Here is a 21,944-nt window from a genome sequence, read left to right as displayed (position 1 = left end):
GTGACCAGCCCAGAACTTTGTAGGAACTCAATAATGCTTCCTGAAGGACTGATGCCATCGATCTCAAATACGTGCCACTGATATCAAGAATTCCTCTGGAAAATGTTTCTTTACTCATTTGAGAATAGGTGGATTAGGCTTTTATTTTAATGTATCTTTATGCTCAATTTAATGCTGTTTTTGAGTGGTAAGGAGAGTAAATCACCAAAACCAAAACTTCTACTTAAAAAAAATTGAAACTTAACTAGAATCATGCAAAGTTGTTTTTATTAAGCTTCATATTCAGCGTACAGCTAAGTATTTCAGGCATTACTTCATTTGACAAGCAGACATGGATCTAGGAAAGATTTCAAGACACTCCAAGGACTTCATAGCTACTGGGAACAGAGCAACTTACTCCGTAGTTAATATGTATGTTAAGTACTTCAAGGAGTCTTTAAGGGAAAGAAGCTAAATGACAGCTGGTCCTCTTCTATGAAATGGTTATCCTGGACAAGTAGCTATAAATGAAAGCACATGACTATGACAGAGCTTCAGAGATTTGGCATCCAAATCCACCCTTTTTATTTAGGATAGGACTTGGGGTCACATATTAGAAGGCAAATGACTCAGAATAAGCTGCATGTCAAGTTTTCTATGGATAGTATTAACACTCATGATTAGCTTATGTTTTAAGAAAATCACGAAAAGAACAATTTTGTATTGAAAACCCATTCTGTTAGTGACCATAGGAGAAGGTTTTGAACACTTTCTCTCCACTCTTGTAGTTTTTTTATGAGTTCTTCTGGGAGATTTTCACTGTGACTGTCTTGACTTCTGTATATTCATGGAGACCATATTCTCCCCTAGAGAGAGGAAAAAAAAATACCCACAAACACCATTTAGCATAGAGTGCAAATGTACTATAGTCCATGATTGGTACAAGTTTGTTTTTGCTTATCTGGCTAGGAACAATGGAAAATATTTTCCGTGTACAGAGAATTTTATATAGTAGCTAGCCAACTGAAACTGCCTGGTCTTACATAAATCTGCTTGTGGGGAATATTTTTTTTAAATCTCTTTCATTTTAAATAATCATGTAGGCCGGGCGTGTCAGCTCACCCTGTAATCCTAGCACTCTGGGAGACCAAGGCCAGAGGATAGCTTGAGCTCAGGAGTTCAAGACCAGCCTGAGCAAGAGCAAGGCCCTGTCTCTTCAAATATAGAAAAAATTAGCTTGGCCCAGTGGCACATGCCTATAGTCCCAGCTACTCCAGAGGCTGGGGCTGAAGGATTGCTTGAGCCCAGGAATTTGAGGTTGTGGTGAGTTTTAATGCCACTGTGTTCTAGCCAGGATGACAGAGCAAGACTCTGCCTAAAAAAAAAAAAAAAAAAAATCAGGTACTCTCAGTTGATTTTGTAGAAATTGTCCGTTTTTTACATAATCCTACTTGATTTTAAGAAGCTCTATCTACTCAAAAGACAATTCAGCCTAATAAGAATTTTGTCATTTCTAGTCTAAATTCACTTTAAGACAAATATAGTAAAAGAGGAGAGGTAGTGATATATAATCACTCAACAGTAGTACAACAAAACTGTAAACTAAAGCAGACCTTGAATTTACCAAGTGCACAGAATTGGCACAAACAAGATAAAGGAGTGAAACTTTCATTCTAAGGGGCTTTATTATGGCTTGAAACAAAATGTTTTACAGCTGTAGTTTTAGCAATATCTTTTGATTCTCTGCAAAAAAAATCTGACCTTTATTACAGTTTTCTGATTTTTTTTTATTGTTTTCTTTTTAAGGAAGAAGACAAGGGTAGACTGGCTACATTCAGGCTCCTAGGGTTTTGCAGTTGTTGGTTTTTTCCCTTTATATGACCTCCTTTATCCACTACCATTTGCTTGTATAACTCAAGTCCAACCCAAATGATCAGGAATTAATCCAAGCCAGACCATTTGGATCATCCTATGTTGTTATCAGGTTTATGGAGACCTCCTACCAGTCTTAGAAACTGACTGTGATTTGCCCTTTGTTGAAGAGACAACTAAAGGGACTGGGGCTCAGTTATACTCTGTATTGCTCTGACCTGAGGATCAAATGACATGTATATAAAAATATTCTTAAAATGACAACATTCACACAACATGTCGGCTTACAGAAAAATAAGATTTTGATCCATATCCACCCCTCCCTTCTTGTGATATAGACAGATATGTAGAAGACATTATTTTTTTTGTGGGTAACCTAATAGGCTTACACTGATTATTTTCTTGGGCAATTAAGCTTCTAAAAATACCTCTTAAAAGCTTCAAAGAGCATGTTCTTCAAAGTAATTAAAGAGGTTAGCCTCACTTATCTGAAACCCAATAAAAGATAGTATTTTATCTTCCAGAGTTAGATAAATCAACCCATGATTTTAGGCAATAGGCTTTCCCTTGTATTTTGTGTCACATGGCACCTGAAGCTCTCCAGAGAGTAATAAGTGTGATTACTGTCCTGCTTAGGTGAGGACAGAGCCCGCTCCTCAGGATTCTCATGCCTCTGCTATATGTATGATGTAACACAAAGACATCTGTTCGCATTTCTCTTTTTCTTACTAAGTCTGTGAGTCACTAGCTCTGTACTTCTATAATAAAACCTTCAATGTACAAATCATCTGGGACATTATTCAAACACTGACTCTGATTCAGTATGTCTGGAGTGAGGCCTGACACTGCATTTCTAGTAAACTTCCAGTGACACCCACACTTCTCATCCAGGGCCCACACTGTGAGAAAAAGGTACTAGTAACAAGTCACACCTGTTTTTTCCCCTCTGTAGCCAAGACTGAGACTGGCACTAATGAAGCAGGCACAGAGGAAATATTTGCTGAACCAACTAGGCAAATATCTAGCAAAAAATATTCATTTGAGTTCCTGCTCTAAGCCGGGTAGTTTACAACATGTCCTTGTTCCTTTCCTATGGGAGGAGAGGAAAGAAAATATCTTGTGAGGCGCTGAGAGCTAGGAGAGTTTAAACTGGCATGCTAGCAATGTCTCAAGGGACCTATGTTAACCTAAGTGAGAATGAGTGCGATTACATAAAGCGGGAATTTACCCTGTAACCCATTCAGTGTCAACCCATAATCAGAGATGCAAAATCAAGGCTTGCGCATTCTGTGTCACCATCAAACTCACTGGGGTCTGTGGACCACCATTTTTGCCTCTTTGAGGACTCTGTTCCCAATTGATCAATTCTGCCTTTCTACCTTGGAGGACAAATTGTAATTTAACTCTTGGAGGTCATTTGAGGTTATCACTTGAGGAATTGTCTTGAAACATCTTATAGCAAATGACTCATTTACTAAGTTCATCAAATTTGGACTTGAACAGTAGCATTCTCAGCTGGAATTTTTGAAGCAAAAAAATACAGCATAACTTTTTCCTTTGTATTTCAAAGAGGAAAATTACATATACCTGTGCTCCAGGTACTTAGGAAATTATTGATGGTTGATTCCTGTTTTCAATCCTTCTCTTATTTGATTCCCTTACGTCTCAACCTTAAAGTCTGTATTCAACAGAATTTACGAGTTTGGTCTACTTAAGTTGTTTCATCCCTTTTGATTATTTTATCTTCACTGTTTCCAGGAAAATATGTTAAGATAGCTGGGCCAGCAATGAACTAACCCACCTTCAGAGTAATCTAATCTTTCTTCCAGCTTTTTGTACAAAGTTATTAGTTCTGCCAAGGGATTCTCCAGTAATAGATACTATAAAGATACTATTTAACTCTGAATCATACTTCTCACCCCCATAAATCCATACCAACCAACCAAATTCACTAGCCCTTCAGCACACCACACGTAATGATCCATTCAAGAATGCCCTCTTCCTGCCCCAGATGAAGTCCCATCTCTTCTGTGAGGTCTTCTCTATCAACTACCATTACATTTTTTCCCGCCGAATTTCCACTGGCCTTAGAACCACACAACCATGGAAAGGAGCTTAAAAGACCTTCTATTTCCTCCGCCCACTCCTATCTTCACCCACAATCCTTGAACCTGTGTGATAGATGAAAATAGTGACAGAGAGATGCCATCCTAAATGCTAATGTCTGGTGCTGTCCAGATTTCCTGTCCTTCAATACTTTGTTCTGCACTTAAACTGGTTCTCTGCCCCTATGAGGTATGGAGTCTTGATCTAGTGTGTGCAGGTTCTTCTGCATATATTTTTACATATCCCTCCTGCCACCACAGTTATGTAGAGGATGGAACACAGTGTCATGTCCCTAGGACCTTATCCGTAGCAAGTTGAGAAAGTTGACAGATCATTCTGAAATTCCTCCATTTCACTGGCTTCCCCCAAATATTGTTTAATTGTAATTTTGCTGATTTATTAAGACAAATGACAAAGTGCATGGTTACTTCATGCATTCATGACCCTTAGAAACTGAGAAAGACTTATTTTTACTTGCTATTTACCAAATGGTCAGCTTTACTACATTTGATTCCACAAGGATTGCATATGATTTATCTTTTTTCTTCAAGAATTTTAAATATATTGGTAAATGTAAGAGAATTTAAAGAAATAAAATGGTTAAATTACTTGAATAAACTTAACCAAACATCTTGCCACTATTTTCTGTGTTTACATATGTATGTGAACATTTTTACAAAAAGTCTATATCTCCCAGCTTCAAAAGTAACTGAAGGCTCATAAATACATCTATATACAAATATTCTCAATCTATTCACTACTATAAAACATATTTTCCTTAGCCAAATTTCCCTTCAGGTTTATATTTTAGTTCCAAAAATAACTTATTTAAGTAATTTAAAATTCTAGAGTCTACATCCATAACATTTCAACAAATGAGAATCATTCCCCTTACACTGATGTTTTCTAAGATAAGGCACCTAATTCACTTATTTAGGGGTATATTCAAATAACTGCACACTTAACACAATCACCACTTTCTGCTTTTCACCTCCTTTCTGGAGATATTTCCCACATGGATTTCATTCATATATGCAGCAAACAATTCTAAAATTAAGTAATGTTTCAATCACCAATGTAAAGTGCTTAATATGGACCCCTGTGAATAGTAGGAGCTTAATAAATTATATTTCCCTTCTGCCAGCACCTTTCTGCACTTATGGTGGTACAGCCAACATTTATAAGCTATTTGGAGTTATAAATTCTCCAGGAAAGAAGAGAAGCAGGTTTTATTTAAGGTGGCAACTCTGAGTTAATTTGCTAGGAGTAAAAACCATTTTTATGAAATATCAATACAAAATTATTCTTACATTTCTCGTCCATTTCCAGACATCTTGAAGCCACCAAAGGGGCACTGGGCAGATGCCACAAGATAGCAGTTCACCCTGAATAGAAGAAGTACATTATAGATGATACTTAACATATGAAATAACTTTTATTTGGCAATTTTAGAAATTTAGAAAGCTCAAGAACTCCATTAATTTCAATATGACATACTCATTACAACAAAAAAGCAGCAGTATAAATTAGAATGTGGAAGTATATGGATATATGCCACCTAGAAACAAAGAAAATGGTACACATATGTATGTGTGTATATGTGTATAGCCTTTTTGGCATATATCATGTCCCTGAGAAGCCATAGTTAAAATTATACAAGTTAGAATTCTAGAATAGCTAATATGCAATAGGAGAAAGGATATGGTTTGCTAAAGACTGGAATTTGTTGGGTAGGTGTTCCTTTATTCGTTACTGCCTACATTCAATAAGCTTTGCAGTTCTCTTGATGATTGTGTACTTAATAGGTTAGATTCAGTTTCCTTTTGCAACTGCAATATGTATCATATTACTTTGTTCATTTTTTCCTGATTAATTGGTTCAATAAATTACTTAAAGAGAGGCCTTGGTAGAGTTTGTACTTAATTATCAATCTGTTTATTCCCTGTCCTGTCTCATAAAGTGTTTAAAGATGCTTATAAAAACAAATGTAGTTACAAAAATATTAATAGTTGGAAGTCAAGAAATAATTATAATAAAAGATCAAGATGTGGGAAATAAGAATGCAGTTATGGAGGCCATGAACAATTTGTTTAGCATTAAATTTCCTGGTGTCCAAAGTTAAGAGCAAAATCTTATTACCTTCATGATTCTCATTATACACAAAAGACAAAAAATATTTTTTAAAGGAGAAAATAATGTTCGTTTTAAATAATTTTCCTTCCCTTTACACTATTATGATAGGTGGACAGTGTGACTTTCAGAAAAATTGTATATTATTTGGAAGATTTTAATCATTATTCTGATCCTGAAATAACATTCAAATGTTTTCTCAGTTATAATACTTAACTATTCTCAATTCTCAGCATTTTACATTCTCCCTGGACCACAGAGTTGTTACCCACATCTCCCATCCTGGAGTAATAGTTCTTTTAATAAATTTTCACTTTTAAAAGGCAACTTGTCTTAGATTTGTTTAATACCCATTTAAATTGTAAAACCACACACCTACTTTGAAAATGTGGGTAAAATCCCAGCAACTCTGGAATTCAATCATTGTTCTAAAAACACCAAGCAGCTATTAGGATGGGACAATGCCACAATATTATGCTCTAGGATATAAAGCAATAAAAATATGGTCTCCTCTGTCTTAATTGTACAGAAATTCCTGACTGGGAATTCCTAAGATACCCAGTGAAATGTTATAACAAGTTTCTGTATCAATTAGGCATGTAATATTCTGTTTTTCCAAAATCAAAAACCACAAATTTGTCTTTGTCTTTTGTTTGTTGGTTTAGTTTTGTTTTTTAAGGCAGCAACTGCTTTTCTAGCAGGCCATGTATTTCCAAATGAAAAATCCAAGTCTAAAAAGGTTTAAGGTAACCTGTTAATGTGGTTAACATTGAAAACGCTGCATTGCTTAGGGTTGACTTACCACACTATCCCAGCCTGCAGAGCAGAGGACACTGTTATGGCTTTATCAAGGTCTTTGGTAAAGACTCCTGCTGCTAACCCATAGTGAGTATTGTTTGCTCTCTTGATCACGTCATCTAAAGATTTAAACTTCATGATTTGCTGCACTGGTCCAAATATCTATACCACAAGAAATGGATTAAATAAATCACAGTGATAGGTTAAAACTAAATATTTCACATGACATTGCAATTTTTTTAAATAAAGTATCCTAAATTGATTAAATTTTGCTTCTATTCTCAAACCTATATGTAAGAATCCAAACAGGTAGCTATAGAAATGGTAGGTGAGAATAGGTCATGGTCATGTGTTAAGTTCTCTTTGAAACAAGATAGGGCACAGATAATTAAGGCAATGTTCATTTTCCAGATGTTGGAAAGAAGCTTTCAAGAACTTATAATTGTGCATCAAATCATTAACTTCAGAATTTCTTTTTCATTTAGGGCCATTTAAAATTCTCTCCCTAGTTTTCCTCATCTTCCAAGTTACTACATATAACAGTGAGCTCCAGAAAGCAATGCTTGCTCTGCTGGAGAAATGAATAGGAATGATTGATAACAGTAATTGTCTTTTAAATACCAGTATACCATTGGTTGAAATATTAACTATTTTACTGTACTTAGATATTTTCATAATTACTCAAGGTAGGTAAAACAACATGAATTTTTGTTCAGATTTTATTTTGTAGCCAAATCTTACGCACTTTACATATACTAAACAGAATGGTTCATTACTGCAAGAGCTTAAATCCTGAAACACCTTGTACCAATCAAAGCTTGAGTTCATTGACAATAGCTGTAGTTGCAGAAAATAACTAAAAATCACAATTTCCTTATTTTAGCATAAATTACTCTCACTTTTGCTAGACTCTCTAGGTAGTGCAGCCCAAACAAGTTATTCTGTATCTCAGCCCCAGGTAGGAGAAAGATAACTGGATTTTCTCTTAAAAATTAAGCTCCTACATTTTATTTCAATAAGACATTTATTAAAATTAAATAAAAGAGGGGGTTTCCTCTGAGTGTTACCAGAATATTCTGGGAAAGGTCAATGAGAAAAGGCAAAAATCAGAAATGACAAATGGTTTTCTGGTTTTCATCACTGCTTTAAGTGTTAGAGGGGTAGGGGGTATGACTCAATAGAGGCCGAGCGCATATCCTAAGGTCTTAATCTAATCACGACATTGTAATCGAGGAACCAGACACAGCTGCTGCTGCACTAAATGTGTTCATATTTTACATAATTTTAATTGAACTTAGCACATGGCTCCAGGCTTCCACTTTGAAGTAGCAAGCTAGCTGTTCCACTATGAATAATGTGTGAACATAATGAATGTTTCTTTGACTGAAGATCTTTTCCCTAATCCTTCCTATATGGTATCAATCAAGATATACAAGAACACCAGTACTAATCTTTCTTCCTAATTTAGTATATCAGGTTAAATATTTGGTGAGTATATGTATATACACACACACAACTACATGTATATATGTATGTATATATAATTTACATATTATACATACACATAAACTTACCAAATATTTAACTACAATACACAAAATTAGGAAGACTAACAGCTGAAAAACACAGGGCCAAGAGCACATGGATAGTGGGGAGTGATATTGGGATGAATGCTGTTTTCAAATATATAGATGGCTGTCATATAAAAAAAGTTCATAGGGCAAATATGGAACCAGCAGGTAGAACATAAGTACTTATTTTTTGGTGTGTTAAGAACACTTAAAATCTACTCTCTTAGTGATTGTGAAGTATACAATACGTTGTTAATAATTACAGTCACCATCCTAACAACAGATCTCTTGAACTTATTCCTTCTACCTCACTGAACTTTTGTACACTTGACCAGCATCTCCCACCCTCACACCCCACTCCCCAAGCCCCTTGTGACCACCATTCCACTCTCTGCTTCCATGAATTTTACTTTTTTAGATCCCATGTATAAGTGAGATCATGCTGGATTTGTCTTTCTGTGCCTGGCATGTGTCACTTAGCACAGTGTCCTCCAGGTTCATTTATGTTGTCACAAATGACAGGATTTTTTTTCCTTTACTTTAAAGCTGTGAAGCAAGCAGCTAGAAAGCAGCATCCTGATCTGTTGGGCTGAAAAGTTTTGGCTGGCCCAATGGATTCTTTACTACTTTTAGTCTTCATCACAAATAAACCTTTATGAGAAATAAAGAGTAACATTTTGAAAGATAATCAAAGAGGTGAGAATCTTAAGGGAACACTCTGTATACACACATGCAGACAAAGCAAGGCAACAGCAGGACAGAATGAAATCTTTTACCTCCTCTTTGGCGATGCGCATGTCATCTCTAACATTAGAGAAAACTGTGGGCTGGACAAAGTAGCCTTTGTTCCCCCAGGGGCCTCCGCCACATTCCAGTTTGGCCCCTTCTTTCTTCCCACTCTCAATGAGATCAAGTATTTTGTCACGTTGTTGCTTGTTAACCTGTTTGAAAAATATCACATGAAAAGGGGGAAAACAAAAGATGCCTAGAAAGATAACACATTGCTGGGCCCTTTAACGAGGGTTTCAAAATGCTACGATATTGCTATTAAATCAAACTTTAAATCAAAACAGCTAACAGAGGCTCAGATTCATTCTTTGGGTAGATTTTCTCTTCATGACTTTTCAGAGAAGAACCCTTAAAGATGGCTAATTGTATTTAGTATTTCTTTCACAGTTATATGAGACAAGCATCTCAGTACTGCAAACTTTTCACACAATTGCCATTTACTCACTCTAGAACAAATGCCTGTTAACAATCTAATACATTTACATAGAAACTGTAGTCCCAATTGAAATATTAATAAAAGAAGTGAATGGAGACAAAGAGAACTTTGATGCTGGGTTTAAGTAGATATGGCAGGCGGAAAGCAGATGCTTTTAGATTTGTCTCAGAAGACTCCTGTGCCTATGTTTGGATCTCCCCATTCCTGAACCGTCCCCTCTGGGCTGGTCCAGGCCCTTGGGTATCACATTCTGACTGTAGTTCAGGCATCGTACTGGTTCAGGTTTGATACAAATTTCCTTCCTCTCCTGATTGTGATCATCATGCTTCATTAAATGGGCCACATCTAAATATATGACAAGTATTACAAAACTTAAATGGTCTTTTAAACAATATTTTTATAAGAAAAAAAATGAATCCAGAGTTCTGGTTGTGAACACCAGAAACACATTCCTCTTCCCCATGCACTGGCATTGGGAGGTTACATATTGTTTCAATTTCTGCTTTGGGAGGTTGAATGATTGGGTAACTCGGTCTCCAAATCATTGGTAAAATTGCCTGTCTCAGGCATGGAGGGGGTTAAGGATTAAAGGCAAAACAGGAGATCCAGGAGTTAAGGTGGGGGTAGCATCTCTTTCCAGTTTAACTTGTCTCTTCTGAGTTACTTTAAAAATGTTCTTTATAGTCTTCTTTGACTCTGCAAATCTTCCAGGCCCCAGCTCTCATATTTAACTATTCATAGATTAAGTGCTATTTGAAACCAGAAACTATCTTCTAAAATTTGGCACAATATTTGATACAATGCTGTTCAATGCTCTTTAGTGCACCATATTTAATAGAATATTTCAAAAAGAAAACCTTCCTTCATTTCTCACAGATGAAGGAAGTTGTAGTGTGGGTTTAAGAAGAGATATTCAAATTGAATACAATCAGACTAAGTGGGTAGTGTTCGAGACACTCTGCTTGGTTAAGATATTCTAGTGTTTCAGTAAACACTCAAGGATCCATGTACCTCCATGTAAATCTCCTCTATCCTATTCCAAGATATTAATCTGACTATGCCCTCCACGTGATATTTTGGTGTTTATTTCAAGATATGTTTCCCAAGTCATAATATTTCCCTGTCTGTGAGCAGAGTGGATACCTGGTGACAATCCAATCCCTGCATATGTACTAGAGAAAGAGGCTGAAAGGACTTGTTTGTTGGAAAACTTAGCCAGTCACTAAGTTCTAAAACTACAGGACCTCATATTTCAGTGCCTTGCTACTGATGGGGTCCTACAGCCAGCAGCTCTGCATCACTTGGTAGCAAAATGTGCTTCTTAGACCCACTCCCCCCCACCCCTGACCTGCTGAATCCTTGGATGATTCACAGACATAAGAAAGATTGAGGAACACTGTGCTGGAGCTTGGGGTTAGTGACAGAAAATTGCAGCTATACTTAGGGACACACAGTTTGGTTTGGGTAATTTTCATTCAACGTAAATATAAACCTTCTCCAGGAGGTGTCAAATTGACTGTATGTGAACTTAGCCTTCTTTCTGGACATCAGACACTGCTCGATGCTAGGAGTAGCCGGGGCTCTCTGCTGTGTGAGGAAATGATTGATATCAATGATATTGTTGTAACAGTCTCAGAGCACACATTTTCATGTGTTTGAATGTGCAATTCTTTTACTCCTTAGGCTTGATGCGTTGAAGAAAAAGACAAATTGAGAAAAGACACTGACACATAACTGAAATTATTTAGAAACCACAGATTAACAAGAGCAATGAAAGTGAATCAGTCATCGATCTGTATGATAATTGTCATCATAAATGAAAATTACATACTTCTATTTATATTTAATAGAGATGAGCATATACAGCAAACTCAACCCTCTGATGGAAGAATTATATGGGTTATCTCATTTCCCTGCAGAATAATCCCACAAGCTTGGTCCTGCTATCCCTATTTACAGATGAGAAAATAGAGTCTCAGGAAAGTTAGATTTTAAATTCAGTCTGTAACTCAAACACCCACCTTTCCACACTGGAACAAGATGCTACTGTGCTGATAATGTTAGCAAAGTTTACGTGGATATCATCACTTCTTTTTCAAATCAAAATACTGAGTTTTCCAAGTTTTTAAGACAAAAATACACATTTTTGTCTATGAAGTCAAATAGGAAAATCACTTTACAAATGATGAAAAAATATATATGAACAGACATAATACAAATACACAAAATATACAAATATGTATGTATATTGCATGTTCCAACTCCCAAATATTTTGTTTGTAATCTTCAAAATTAAAAAACTCTTAAAATTTTTTTTCCAAAACAAACCTCCATGGCGATTATTTTCTGTGTAACTGTTTTGTTTTTACATTTAATGAGAAAGATTTTATAGCTATATTTAAAAAAAAGCCTCAGTTCACTCAGCCACCAGTGCACGAGGCAACAGACTAAAGCTCAGTCAATGAGTGTACCTTTTCCATAAGCTCTTGCTCATAACAACAGGTGAATATTTTTAAGGGTGAAGAAGCCTCGGGGCTTTTCAGTCTTGTTTCTCAAAGCTCCAACATACCTACTTATCCTAATAGTGCAACCTGTGATAAAAATCTATTCATTTATAATGATTAAAGTCTTACATTACTCAGATCTCTGGATTATTTACTTTAGAATCCTATGAAGAAGAATTTTTAAAAGTCTATTTTAACTCTTTTCTCTTAAAAATAATGAGGTATTCCAGCCCAATTTTTGAGCCTCTGGTTGAATTGTGCAGAAACCTAATGGAAGAAAGTCTTGCCTAACCAATATTCAGTATTAAGTATCTTGTATATTCTCTTCTCTCTTCTCATCAGATTTATCCATTCATCATCTATCACCTACTTGTCAATCAAACGGCAAAGGGCTTTACATTTAGACAGATAGACACAGATATCTAGAGAGAGAAATAATCACAAAAGATGACTTAGAATCCCATCCTTTTATGGAATGTGTGACCAAGTCATATTGAATTAAATATATTTCTTGGCATCCATTTGAAAAGTTACCAAATATGATAAAATTTGGCAACTACTTTTATGTACCCATTAAACTCAAAAACAAATGCAAAATATAATGGGATCACAATAGAAAACAAATTACTTCATTTCCTGATGAAGGTATTCTAGGGCTTTTAGGTTTTAATATTTGGCATTGCCTAAGTCCTAAGATTCTTCTCCTTGGATATCTTGGGATGGTAAGAAAAGTCCAAGATTCTCTTCTAATTTACTTAGAATGTCCACTCCATGAGGTCAGGGATCATGTCCTCCTTGTTCCTTTTGGCATTGCCAGGTACCTATCACAAGGTTTAGCTGACAACAGTGTTCACTAAATTTTAGCTCATTGAATTTATTTTTGGCTTAGAATAAGTCAAGAATAGTGTTTGGTTTCAAATCAACAGCATGGAACAGTGTGTAAGTTTAGCGTGAAATAATAAATCCTCCAAAGCTTAATGTTTAGACTCTACAGCAGGATTTCTCAGCAGCAATCCTATTGGCATTTGGGGCTAGATAATTCTTTGTTTGGGGGCTCTCTTGTACATTGTAAGATGTTTGGCAGTACTTCTGGCCTCTACTCACTAGATGCCAGTAGAACTACTCTTCTCATTGAAGTCGTGATAACTTGAAATGTCTCCAGACATTGACAATTATGCCCTGGGGGAGGCAAGCAAAATTGCTCCTAGTTGAGAATCACTGCTTTAGAGAAAGACCTTAAAGGGCAGGAGGAAATTTGGAACCAAAGGTGTAGGAGCTTGAATAACAGACAAAGAACAGAAAAACTGTGCAAGGAAGAGGGAAAGGTGACCTTTGCTAAGAGAGACACTTTTATTGATAATGGTTCAAAGAAAACCGGGAGCCCTAGGGGAATATTTGAGCTTTAGTAACTAAAATGAGAAGTTTGCCACAAACCCAGAAACTTGGAACTTTTAGCACATTCATGCTACCATTAGAGGGTCAGAGTTACTGAGCTTTGCAGAGGATTTAGGGGTGTGCATCTCTATGGGATGGCAGCTGAGATGGAGGATTGATTCAGAGGAAGAAATGATAGGAAAGTATAAGAACTTTGAAGTGGACAGACAATGGTATACAGGTATCAAGAGGTGTGCAGATTGAGGAAAGCAAGAGCTTTATAGCGTTTAATTTCCCTCATGTCTTTAATTTCCAGCATGGTTCTTGTACTGTTCCAGGCAGGAAAACTGGCAACAAATAAACAGAATGATTTCTTTATCCCTGGGAATTGATTTTTTTTTTAAAATCACCAACTGGCACAGTATTTTTACCTAAGAAGACATGTAGATGGGAAACAATCTTCCTACTCAATAAAATCTAGGCCTGAAGAAGATACTTTATTCTTGTTCCCTGAAAATGCTATCCCTTCTATTGTATACTCACCTGAGGGCCTTGATTTACTCCTCCAGTCAGAGGATTTCCAAGAATGTATTTCTTAGCCCGCTCTACACTCCTCCGAACAAACTCATCGTAAATTGATTCTTCCACAAAAAGCCGGGATGCCGCTACGCAACACTGGCCCTGGTGGAAGAATACCCCTTGGTGTGCGTATTCAACAGCACTGTCCACTGCAAGGAAGACATTCACATTAAAGAAGAGAGATTTTCTAACAATTACATATTGTGTATATGTGTATATATATATTTCTTAGAGGCAATATGGTGATAACGAAAAGTTATGAGTTGTATAGTTAGACATGGGCTCAATACAATCTACCTCTTAACAGCCTGGTGACAAATTAATCTCTCTCATCCTTTATTTACCACGGAAAAATAGCAAAAAATAGTAGAATCTGAAAAAAACAGTGGTTATTATTACAACTTTAATATAAATATTATCAAGAATGTAGATTTGATCATAGATTAAATCTCACTGCAAATGATTTTTATAAATATCTCCATTTGCAATTAGATGAATGTGAATATTTCTTTCAGGCCTTATGTTTTAAGTAGATAACAAAGAAAATCTGAAATGTCTATTACATGAAATAATCTCAAAAGATCTTAAATATCCTGATCAAAAGAAGTGATCTTTGTGGAAAAAATAAAATAAACAAAATAAACAAAAACAACTAAATAAAAAAACCAGCAAAAAACCTAACACTGAGAATCACTTACCCATCTTATGGCCTTATTCTAGCAAAATATTTTAAAAATCTACCTAAAGTGTATCATATTATTTCATATATGCCTATAAATTCTTATCCACTTATTTTAGACAGAATATACCTTAAAAGGAAGAAATAGTTACTTTATTAGTAGATCCTAAACAAGAATAAAGTTTTATTTGCATTTTAATTTTCTACATGAAGATTCAACTCAACATTATAGCACTGGGTGTTGTTTTTATTTATTTTGTAAACTAGTCACAGCTGCTTAAGTTGTAGTGGGAGTGGTTTACAGAAAACCTTAGAAAAATTGGGAATCTTGTCATGTTTATGGACTGTCTAATAAGGTAGTAGGTTCCAAAAAACTTCAGTTAAGATCACAATAGCAACATAGGCCAATTCCATGAAGCATTTGTGTTTACAGCCTCAAATAAATAATGGAGCTGTGAAAAAAAGAGTTGACCATCTACTTCTGCTACTTAACTTCTATTTAGGAAGTAATTTTGGGATTCTACTTGGTAATATAATCAGAATGAGCCCAGAATATTATATAGTGGAGTCTTATTATAATTGTCGATTTTGTATGTAAACTCAACTATTCTTGCTAAGGAAAAAAAAGATAATTTATTTAAATACTAGGTGTGATTTTCCTCTGGCCATTTCATTTAATGAGTGTATGACACAGAGAAGGGGGATGGCAAGTGCGAAACTGCTGTCTCCCCATTTGGTCTCAGGGCAACATGTCTACGGGGCATCTCATTATGTTTAATATGACACTAATAATTAAAGGTATGGAATTTTATCCATACCATGGCCCCTAAATGCCAAACGTTTATGTCATCCAGAATTTAGGTGAGGAAATAGTGATCTATTCCAAACTAGGAAGTAATTGTGTCTGTGTTAAACTTATCTATGTGTTACAAGTTTAGGACGATTTAAAAGATTTTCAAGAGTAATTCTGGATTCTGATTAATTTCTTACACTTTAACGTTAGGAGCAAACCTTTTTGTAAAATTTAAGTTCATTGAATGGCATGGTCAGACACCACAAAGGATGCAGGGTGAAGAGTTAAAGCAGCTCATACTCACAGTCCGCATCAGCAAACACAATGCAAGGGCTCTTCCCCCCAAGCTCCAGGGTCACCCTTTTCAGATTGCTTTTCCCCGCAGCTTCTTTGATTATTTTGCCAACCTGAAATGGAGCATTACAAAGGGAGAAGGCTTAATCTGCTCTCACGAAGACAGGTTTATTTAGTGTTTTAAGTTTATATGATATTTGTGTGATAGTTAAACTTCACAGTTAAATTAAATTTGGGAGAAACCCTGACATTTTTCAAGATTTGGCACATTTAGATATGAAAGTCTCCCTTCTCCAAGCATGCAGACACAAAGGAATCAGAAGAATGCTCATCAGTGAGAGAGCACAGATACAGAATATGAGAGCTGATCTTGATTGGGTACACAGGAGGTTATTTTTTATTTTAATCAGAACTTCATCTTTCTACAGATTGATCAGACATATCATGACTCAATCCCAACTTATCTAATATGACTTTTCATTCTTTTATGGATACCCAGAGAATTCTACCAGCCCAACTGGCATATTCACCACCTCCTGAATCTCATCTCTCTTCTCATCATATTCCCACCCAACCTGGGCCACCTCCACGTTCTACCCTTCTCTGGGGTCCAGCTCCTATCTTAGCTTCTCCATGAATCCTTCTGATGATCTATGTAGAAACACCTCTCTTCTCCTGGCCTCCCAAAGAACCTCATGAAGACTTCTTCACAGTCTGTCTCAGATTGTATTATTTGTATACACATAAATTCCCCAAACAGATTGTTACCTCCTTGGTAGCAGTCGATGATACCCTAACACTGCAGACCTCTCCTCAGTAGCATCTCTCCATAGTGGGCTCACTTAACTATTGATTGACTGACAGACTTCTCTCTCTTTCCTCCCCCATAACACACATACACTCTGAACAGTGAAGTAGAAGAAAGAAATTGGATCTGTGCTCTGCTGATACTTCAGTTAGCTGGAATCCTACTATTCTGGTTTCTTCTTTAATACTAGTTGCCTCTATTGTCTTCAATTTTTTTCTTTATAGATTACTTCCTTTCAAGATTATTTTCTATAGTTATTCTTGTTTTTCTATCTCTGAAACCTGGCCTATTTTATAGTTATTTCTTCTTTATTATTTTTATTGCAGCCTAATCCACTGAAGTGATCTTTGCTTTTTTTAAAAAAAATAATTCACTGTATTTTGCCTCTTTTATTCTCTGGGTTTCCTCTCCTACTCCCCATGTCAGATTTTAATAAAAAGTTTCTAACCCAGCTGAATAAAAACTAAGTAGCTTGCTAAGTACGTGTTGAAATTTTATGTGGTTACTGAATTAACTGCTACTGTGCATTACAGAATAAAACATTAATTAATCTGCTAATGTCTTCAGCATATTTAAAGATAAATCAAGCCCCAAAGATTCTTCCATGAGACTACTGGAATTGATAAACGAATTCAGCAAAGTCTCAGGTTTCAAAATCAATGTGCACAAATCAGTATTCCTATATGCCAACAACAGTCAGACTGAGAACCAAATCAAAGAATCCATACCCTTCACAATAGTAACAAAGAAAATAAAATACCTATGAATATACTTAACTAAGGAGGTGAAAGACCTTTACAGGGATAACTATGAAACACTGAGGAAGGAAATAGCAGAGGACGAAAACCATACCATGCTCATGGGTCGGCATAATCAACATTGCTAAAATGTCTATACTATCCAAAGTGATCTACAAATTCAATGCAATCCCTATTAAAATACCAACATCATTTTTCACAGATCTAGAAAAAATAATTCTACAGTTCATGTAGAACCAGAGAAGACCCCGTATAGCAAAACAATCTTAAGCAAAAAGAACAAATTGGGAGGCATCGATTTACCAGACTTCAAGCTATATTACAAGGCTATAGTAACTAAAACAACATGGTACTGGCATAAAAACAGAGACATAGACCAATGAAAGAACTGAGAAGCCAGATATAAAACCATCCTCATATAGCCATCTAATCCTTGACAAAGCACACAAAAACATACACTGGGGAAAAGACTCCTTATTCAATAAATTGTGCTTCAAAAATTGGATAGCCACGTGTACATGACTGAAACAGGATCCACACCTCTTACCTCTCACAAAAAATCAACTCACACATAACAGACTGAAACCTAAGGCATGAAACTATAAGAATTCTAGAAGAAAATGTTGGAAAAACTCTTATACACATTGGCCTAGGGAAAGAATTTATGATGAAGACCCCAAAGGCAATCATGGCAATAAGAAAAATAAATAAATGGGACCTGATCAAATTAAAAGCTTCTGCACAGCCAAGAAAACTATCACGAGAGCAAACAAACAACCTACAGAATGGGAAAATATATTTGCATGCTACCCATCCCATAAAGGGCTGATAATTAGAATCTATATAGAACTCAGGAAAACCAGCAAGAGAAAAATCAAACAACATCATTAAAAAGTGGGCAAAGGACATAAACAGAAACTTTTCAAAAGAAGACAGACTAGTGGCCAAAAAACATATGAAAAAATGCTAAACATCTCTAATCATCAGGGAAATGCAAATCAAAACCACAAGGAGTTACCACTTAAATCCAGTGAGAATGGCTTTTATCAAAAAGTCCCAAAACAATAAATGTTGGCATGCTTGTGGAGAGAGAGGAATGCTTATACACTGCTGGTGGGACTGTAAACCAGTACAACCTCTGTGGAAAGTAATATGGAGATATCTCAAAGAGCTACAAGTAAAACTACCATTTGATCCAGCAATACCATTACTGGGCATCTACCCAAAGGAAAAAATGACATTCTATAAAACAGACATCTGCTCTCGAATGTATATAGCAGCACAATTCACAATTGCAAAGATGTGGAAACAACCCAAGTGTCCATCAATACATGAGCGGATTAATAAAATGTGGTATATGAATACCATGGAGTTCTACTCAGCTACAAAAAACAATGGTGATCTAGCACCTCTTATATTATCTTGGAGGGAGCTGGAGCCCATTTTTCTAAGTGAAGCATCACAAGAATGGAAAATAAGTACCACATGTACTCACCATCAAATTGGTATTAATCAATACTTATATGCACATGTAGTAGTAACACTCATCAGGTATCGGGCAGGTGGAAGGGGGAGGAGGGAATGGGTATATTCACACCTAATGGGTCCAGTGCACACCATGTAGGGGATGGACATGCTTGAAGTTCTGATACCAGTGGGACAAAGGCAATATATGTACCTAAATGTTTGTACCCCCATAATATGTAGAAATAAGAAAAATTTTAAAAAAAGATAAATAACTCCTACAAGTAGATTAATAAAAATAAACTATTAATATAAATAGACTTGCATTGGGGAACCCTGTCTGAAATGTCTTTTGTATCCCATTTTCCTTCCATAACATACTTCTTTGCTGGATTTTTATTTAAGGTGATTAATAATTTTCTTTATTCTAGATAACATTCTTTGCTTTTCCACTTTTCAGTTTCCCAATTTCTTTCTGCACCTTTTTCCTTTCTTTTCCTCTTTTTAAATTTAGGTTTACTGGAGAAGCTCTATGAAAGTAGATAACTGTTATATTGGGGAAGAGAGTAAAATCTGAAGTATTTTTCTGAAAGCTGCAGATGTCAAAAGGACTATCATGAAGGATGGTTAGAAGTATGGATGAGGAAGAAAGGTCACACTTTTGCTTAGTGCAAGTTTAAGTGGCAAATAAAAGGCTTGATTATATTTTCCCAAAAGTCTGGCTAAAGGCAAAATAAGGAAACATCCATTTTTTTTTTGTCTCCTGATTCCTTTCCCTAGAAAAAAGTAAAGATTCATCATTTTTCTCAAAGAGGTTTGCAATAAAGAAAAGATAAAAACTATTAAGACTACAGGTAAATAGTCTATTCTATGATACTGTGGCATTGCCACATGGGGCAGAAGTAGCAAATGCTCATGAAAAGGGTATAACTTACTATGTTTTGCACAATGTGAGTAGGGTGCTGTTTTATACAAATCTCATGGGACATTAAAATTCTTACCTTGCTAAAAGTATTGTAAGAATGGGAATCATCGCTACAATGACCACAAAGGAGGGAATCCATTGCCTTTTTCATGGTATTTGCCAAGTTCCCTGATACCTGCCCAGCAACAAACCTGAGGCTAAAAGAGAACCCAGAAAGAGGTTCTAGGGAGCACGGACATAAGTTCCATGCATTGGAACTAAGATGAGTTTTCCTGTGTGGCTTCTACAATCATATTATTCAAACTTAATTATTTATACTTATTTAGAATTAGTCACTGAACTGGTTTCGGGAGATAATAATGAACAAGAGTCTTTGTGGATATTCCACAAGGGAGAGAAAGACACATAAAAAGGCCACAGGCATGTGCTCTTACAGTTGTGTATCACGGCCAATGGGAACACAGATGGGTGTTGTTAAATTCAGAGTGCTCCTGTGACTGCAGCGGTGAGGAGAAGGCCAGCCAGGGGATATGTAGGGGGAGCCAGGTTGGAACAGGTTATGACCACATGTGAACAAAAAGCACGTGGTAATGAAGAGGTTTATGGAATAATAAGGAAGTGATGGGGCAGGTGGCAGAGATGGACAACATTTATAGGGAGAGGAAGCTCTTCCCTCACATCTTCTAAATTATTGTGAGAAATTAAAGAGTGGGAGAGGAAAGAGAAATAGGAAATGAGTACAAACACATATACTAACCATGGCATTTACTGAGTGCTGGGTAGGGTGCTATGTGTTTCACCACTCATTAGCTCTCTTAGTTTTATTCTGTGCAACTCAGTAAGGTTGATATTATTGTCTCCATTTTACAAATGAAGAAACTAAATTAGCCAGGATATTTAACTTTTGAAGACACACTGTTGGCCGGGCGCGGTGGCTCACGCCTGTAATCCTAGCTCTGGGAGGCCGAGGCGGGTGGATCGCTCGAGGTCAGGAGTTCGAGACCAGCCTGAGCAAGAGTGAGACCCCGTCTCTACTAAAAATAGAAAGAAATTATCTGGCCAACTAAAAATATATATACAAAAAAATTAGCCGGGCATGGTGGCTCATGCCTGTAGTCCCAGCTACTCGGGAGGCTGAGGCAGTAGGATTGCTTAAGCCCAGGAGTCTGAGGTTGCTGTGAGCTAGGCTGATGCCACGGCACTCACTCTAGCCCGGGCAACAAAGTGAGACTCTGTCTCAAAAAAAAAAAAATAAAAATTAAAAAAAAAAAAAATAAAATAAAATAAAATAAAAATAAAATGAAGACACACTGTTAGGAGGGATAGAGTCAGAATATGAACATAGATGTTCCCTAGTCTTTTAATGTCCAAGGTTTGAGGGATTTGGTAGATAAAATGCCCCCCAAATACAATAGAGGCTCAGGGATGAGCCAAGACAAACAGACGGTGATGCTGGGAGTTGGGATCAGGGAACAGCATGCCCTGGTCCAGATGAACTGGAGAAGTGAGCAGGTGTGGGATCTAGGCCTTGAAAGCCACATGGATTCTCTACTGGGGAAGGTCTAGAAGTCCAGGCTGAGGAATTTGTGCCTTTCTTCCCTTACCTTCTCTGCTATTATTTCAACCTATGATTTCACCATATTAATATTTATTGCCATGCCTTAAACATTCCATTTGTTTTGTTCACAATAAATGCTGAATGTGCAGTTGGCTTTTCCCTACCTCAATTAGGGATTTACAGAGTGCAAACTTTTACTACTCTATGTCTATGAAAAACAAAGAAAAAAACATAAGTATTTATCTCATTTTAAAAAGGTCAAGAAAATTTCATTTTCCAACATTTCTGTTCTCTATGTAAATGTTTCTTTATATTGGAGTGGCTCATAAGGATCATAAAGTAATCAAATTAACCTCACCTCCCTATCTGAAATGTTCTTTTTGCTTCTCAATCTCCAGGGAGTCAAGAAAAAAAAAGTAACAAAAACTCACAGCAAGTTCTAGCACCCATTTAGACATCATTATTCCTTCCTGTGAACCCCCTTACAGCATTTTGTACATATTTTAGTAATTATCACATCCTGCCTT

At 36.3% G+C, this 21,944-nt stretch overlaps 1 protein-coding gene across 1 annotated transcript in view; it reads right to left on the bottom strand.

Moving 5' to 3' along the window:
• Positions 1–250: 250 nt before the first annotated feature.
• LOC123645639 (aldehyde dehydrogenase 1A1-like) overlaps positions 251–21,944 on the bottom strand; it is a 40,222-nt gene continuing 18,528 nt past the window's right edge. The window contains exons 8-13 of the mRNA XM_045562094.1: positions 15,915–16,017; positions 14,103–14,287; positions 9,233–9,397; positions 6,890–7,047; positions 5,268–5,342; positions 251–845 (exon numbers count right to left, since the gene is read on the bottom strand). Of these exons, the coding sequence (XP_045418050.1) occupies positions 773–845; positions 5,268–5,342; positions 6,890–7,047; positions 9,233–9,397; positions 14,103–14,287; positions 15,915–16,017 (759 nt within the window). The 3' untranslated portion in view covers positions 251–772. The remainder of the gene's footprint in view (positions 846–5,267; positions 5,343–6,889; positions 7,048–9,232; positions 9,398–14,102; positions 14,288–15,914; positions 16,018–21,944) is intronic.

This window comes from Lemur catta, chromosome 10 (assembly GCF_020740605.2).
Source record: "Lemur catta isolate mLemCat1 chromosome 10, mLemCat1.pri, whole genome shotgun sequence".
NCBI lineage: Eukaryota > Metazoa > Chordata > Mammalia > Primates > Lemuridae > Lemur > Lemur catta.
Note: the sequence above shows the minus strand (reverse complement) of the source record. Positions and strands in the feature narration are given on the sequence as shown.